We start from the raw sequence: 5734 nt of genomic DNA on the forward strand, positions 1-5734 counted from the left end.
AAACAGGTCGGTTGGAAATGGATGGGCAGGTGGAGGGGAGGAGAGTGGAGGGAGGTGCAGAAGGAGACAGAGAAAGAGAGAAATACACCCTTTAAAGAGCAGAATCAAAACAGTTTACATATCACATTCAGGAGAAAAACCAAAGACACTCACACCTACACCCAAACATTTGGACTATGGCTTCCACAACCTCAGGTGATGTTCTCCCCACTGGTGGAAGGATTTTCATCAGCTTTCCTGACCTCTTCTTCATCCCAGAGTGGGTAAGTGTCATTTTTTGTCAGGTACTGATTTCTAATTAAGATCCTCCACCCTGTTCAGTCCTCTCTTTATTATCTTTACATTGCTGACTCAGACCACTCCTTCTTTATCTGCCTGTCTCCCAGTGCTTTATATTTTATTGGTACTTATTCTTTCAGCATCACTTTGATCCTTCTCTCCTTCTATCTCATCAACATTTCTCCATAGAAGCATATCTCCATTTAGATAAGAACCAATTGGGTGTAAGATGGTTGCAGGAAGTCTTTGATAAGTGCAGCAAGCAGTAAATACGCTCCCTGACTTACGTTAAAGGTATGCGAAATGCATTTTATATATATTTTTTGTTTTCTTAAACATAAAACATAACAGGCATCCCAAATTGCCTTTTAATCTACCATTTTTTGGCATTACTTGTAAATTATTATGTTACTTTAACAACATGGCCGTGTCTTGAGTTTACAGTGACAGCTAGGCCTGAATGACCTATTGTTTCAGACAACCTTGGCAAAACAAAAAACAGCAACTCTAGTCGTTTCTGCAGCTAAACAGTATTTTATAGGTTAAAACATGCAGGATTCAATTAATCTCAGGTCTTTACATATGTGTAGTTCAAAAAAATAAGAATCTTCCTTTTAAAATAGAACAATGTATTGCTGTTTTTTGGGGGGGAGGAGTTTTTTCGCTGCAGATTCAGTTTTGCAAACAACAAAAGGGTCAAATAATAATATAAGCATAGTAGGCTGAAATTATAACATTTAGAAAAAGTTTTTTGAAACCTCATACAAAAGGATTTTAATCAAAATATATGTAGAAGTTTGAGATACATATGACAGTGGCTGTGTGTTAATTGTGATTCATTCACACTTAATCTGAATAGCAAAGTAAAAATTTTTCGTAAATGTTTTCCTGATGTTAAAATCATCAGGGTTTTTTTTCTATTTAAGGTGTAGATAACACCAGGACTCCTGTCTTCTTTTTTATTTTGCAGAGGGAAACATGGAAGATTAAATCTTTGTGACACAGGTGGAAAAACACCTGTGCTACGCAGATATAGTTGCAGAGCGAGGTGTAAATCTAAACCACCCGTCAGGTCATTTGGTTTACTTTGTGGCCCGACCCTTCACATGATCTGCCACTCAGTAATGGAAATGTACCAATGCTGTTTATTTGAACCATTATCAAAAGAAATGGGTTTGTCTATAACAGTCACTCCTGTTATGGACAAAAAAAAAAAAACAAGAGCTGGTTACATTTTTGGAAGCTTTTATGTTTTCTTATAAAATCTATGAGATATAATGTGTTGGATATATCCCTGGGCAACATGCCTACAACCCCCAAAAAAGAGAGCATGCAGCAAAGTTATGAAAGTCATCTTTTAATTAAACATGATCCTTCTTACTGTCAAATGATATTAAGGTAAATTGTAATGTGTGAAGCCTCCAAAATATCCCTTCCTGAAAACACAAAATACAAGCAAATTAAGCTCTATAGTACATTTTAAATAAAAGATATTGGCAGAGGTATGGATGCGAAATTTGATCATCTACTATCATGTCTATTACAGAGTTAAAAAAAAAACCTGATGCAGCCAAACAGAAGAGCTCCCTCATGGTGTTAACATGACAATGATTATAACTGTCATTAGTTGCGGAAGCTATAATATTAGAAGTGAATACACATTCCTATCCCAACACATACAAAAAAACCAACTTCTTTGTTCATTTAAGTTATGAGAGTTATTTGATTTTGATAATACAGGTTCATAAAAAGCAAGCTAAACAAACAGATTTAGTTAACAAGTGCAATTTCCCTCATGACCGATGTTACAGTTCCAGCTAAGCTGCCAATTACTTTTTATTAAGATAATTAATTAAAAATGCACTTTCATAGAGATATGGATAACTGTATGTGGTCTGACTTTGCAGCAATACCTCCTCCTAAATAATCAGGTAGCAATTGCAGATAGCTGATTACATATAGTCGTTAACTTTGCAGCAATACTGACATTAGAAAGGAAAAGTCGCACCAAACAGAAAGAAAACCTCTGGATCAAACTCTTAATTAGCAGCCATTTTCCATTCCTGACTGACTGAGGGACAGTTGTTAATTCTAGAATGGGTAAATCTAAAATATTTTTCAACTCATTAAACATAGATGTCTTTAAATAAGACATTGAGGCTGTGCTGTACCACAATTCAGATTATTCTTGAATTATCTTGCCGGGTCTAAGGTCAGGAGGTTCATTGTTTAAAAACCTGCAGATCTTTTAAAGGATTTTAATCAAAACCTTTTATAAAAAGTGAGGTCAAAAAGAGGAACCCAAGAGAAGAAAGTCTCTATAGGTGAATTAATTAAATCGCCAACAAGGAATTTTTTGGTGAAACCAAAATCCCAGAAGGTGAAATACTGTTTGGATTGTGGCTGCACTGCAGACCTAGACTGAGGGTATTGTTAGGAGCGGAGAAAACTCTCATTCTATTTACAATTTCTTCAGTGAGTAAGAGGGGCCTCAGCAAAGCTGATCAATCACAATGGCTCAGGTTGTCAAGATAGTTAAAGAGTTACCTGGTTGAATGTTTTAAGATCTCATGCCAGCCCCCTGAAAGAAATAGATATTGTGGAGCTGCTTTTGTTAACGTGTCTCCGTAATTTCACACTGAGCGCTGGAACAACATCTTTGCAGCATAAATGGTTTTATGGTCACATTTTGAAAGACAGAGAAACATACACTATCTTAGATCAGCTGACCTGATCTAATACAGATGAAGTGGAAACCCTTCCTGCCGGTCAATTGGAAAACATATATCAGCTAGAATGTTTCCCTTTATAAAACAGTACCTCATAATTCAGTTGCAATCCCAAAAGTAGGTATTATTAAAAAAAAAAAACTTTTTTCTGGTGACTGAAAAAAGACTTCAGCTGTCATATGTGGATGCACTGTATATACTATATATACTCACATAGACCTTTTCTTCCTTTGGCACCTTTTATTTGGCTATTTGAGCCCATGTAACAAGTAGATTTCTCCACTGTGAGATCAATAAAGTCAATCAATCAATCAATCAATCAATCAAATTGTCAAGACACGTGACAATGATTTTAGGGGACAATCTTTAGATATTATGACATAAGGTTTTGTGTCTGCATGAATAAAGATATTGTCGTCTTTGTGTTTATATTCTTTGAAAAAATTAGGCTCAAGAATTAAACTACCTCATTTAAAATTGTCTTGCAAAAACAATGGTAGTATGGTCCATAGTAGGTCCATAGTAGAAATACCTTTTGTTAATCAAGATATTTTTAAAATATCTGTGAGTCATAAAGAAAAGTACTCAAAGAGCTGAATGAGTTCAAAGAAGAAAATCAGCATTCACAATGTTAAAGGAACGCACAGCATTGGAGAAATGTTTGCAGACATATTGTTTGATTTAGGGCATGGCACATTCCTGTTAGGCAAACTGCAGCTTGGCTGCTTGGTGCTGAAGAAATGTATGAATAGCGATTCCATCCTCTGATACAGTAATATTTGCAAAGCTAACAGAAACCTGGTTGATATAGTTTCAGGAGGGGTTTGTAGCTCTTTTTCATTATAGTAGAATGCCATAATGAGGTTAGGGTACGAATATATGTGCCAATCTGTAGTAATAGATGGTTTTAGTTTTTGTTTTAGAGATTTTTGCATAGTATTTAGAAGAGCATTTTTATTGAATTTGTGGACATTTCCTTTAGTAGTAGGGCAAGCTGTCTATATTTATTGTTTTGCTGATACAGTGGTTCTGAAAGGTTCACAGAACTTCTATTAATTGGCTTTTTTTTATTATTCATTCATAATTCACTTCAGTCCAAATTTTATTCAAAAATACTTTATGAATCCCAAAGAGAAATGAAATTTTGCTGTAACTCAAATATATATATATATATATATATATATATATATATATATAAATATATATATATAGGCCTTCGACTGAACACACTCTGTCGCAGTTTAACAGTGTGCTGGTGAGGATTCTCGGTAATCCCGGTCATAGTCATTCCAAAAAAGTTAAAAAACAACCACTGTACATTTTTCCAAATTTGCAGATGTTTCGGTTCCCATCCAGGAAGCTTTTTCAATTCAAAATCCATTTACCAATCTTCTGTTTGACAATCTTCTTCAATCCTATTTAATGATCTTTTTAAACAGAGTTCAACTAGCAAAAAAAAAAAAAGAAGAAACAATTTGTTGTGAAAAGGCATTTGCTGTGTATTCTATTTTCAAACCATCCTAAAATTCTTTGAGATTTGGAGGACTTTTCTCTGTAAGGGCCCCTCTAGGGTGACCCCCAAAGACCTTTGCTAGATTTATTGCTGGGCTCAGAAACATTCATTACAGGACTTTAAATCCAATCTCAATAAATCCTCAGTTCTACTGTTTCATTGTCCTCTTTCCTCACCAGCTGATGCCTAGTTTTTTTTTATGAACTTTGAAGAAATGTGTGTTTTTATGATCTCCATGTTGTCCTAGGATCCTGTTCCTTTGCAATTGACTTTCACTGTTTCTATTGTCTCAGTTTCTTCATTTCTGATACACACCTTTGAATAATGTAATCTCTTTAATTATTTCCAGCCTCTCTGGCAGCCATGCTTCTAGTTTATGGTTGCAGATTAGTAAATTTCGAGAAGCTCTTTAAAGGGCAGCAGAACTTAATTTCAGCTTAGTCACATTAATAACAAATGGAAAAAAAGTGAATTTAATATGACTAAATTGTAAAACCTCTCCTGGTGCTCCTGACAAATATTATATTAAAGGTTTCAAACTTTCACACTGTTGCAAAGCTTTTGCTTTCTTCTCTCTTATACTATTTGGTTTTATTTGTTCTTATATTACAATCTATCTGGAGTCACAGTATACTTAAAATCTTTTACTTACTTTTAAGTTTTTTAATAATGTATTTAATTTCTTTTTCAGTAAAGGACAAAGAAATAAATACAAATTTTATTGCTTTTTTTATACTAAAACTTTAAAAGTTCTGATTCATTGTAATATCAATTTACTTGTAAAATATATTGTATATATTATTGTATATATTGTATTGTATAATATATGTAAATGTGAACTTATCACTGTCTTTTTTATAAACACTTTTTCATAAGCAGATAGAAATCTAGATGTTTACAGAAGGATATGAAAGTCTCTGATGAATGAGTAATCGCTGAGCTTTCCTGTTTCGCTCGAAAGGTTTGTTTCAACCCAGTGTTTGTCAAAGGAGGAGAGGCAAACTAAAATAATACAATGAATAGTGGCAATGCTGTGCATATCAGAATGTGTGTGTGTACTTTCTAATAGCCTAAAGTATCGCCTTTCATTAACCTCAAGAAAAAATAAATACATGAATATATATATATATATTCATATATAGATATATAGATAGATAGATAGATAGATAGATAGATAGATAGATAGATAGATAGATAGATAGATAGATAGATA

General features: G+C 33.8%; 1 protein-coding gene across 1 annotated transcript in view; it reads left to right on the plus strand.

Moving 5' to 3' along the window:
* The first annotated feature begins 80 nt into the window (after positions 1 to 80).
* Positions 81 to 5734, plus strand: part of LOC107080877 (myelin and lymphocyte protein-like) — a 9708-nt gene continuing 4054 nt past the window's right edge. The window contains exon 1 of the mRNA XM_015369084.1: positions 81 to 263. Coding sequence (XP_015224570.1) covers positions 177 to 263 — 87 coding nt within the window. The 5' untranslated portion in view covers positions 81 to 176. The remainder of the gene's footprint in view (positions 264 to 5734) is intronic.

The sequence above is a fragment of the Cyprinodon variegatus genome, unplaced genomic scaffold, assembly GCF_000732505.1.
Source record: "Cyprinodon variegatus isolate N-32 unplaced genomic scaffold, C_variegatus-1.0 Scaffold2442, whole genome shotgun sequence".
NCBI lineage: Eukaryota > Metazoa > Chordata > Actinopteri > Cyprinodontiformes > Cyprinodontidae > Cyprinodon > Cyprinodon variegatus.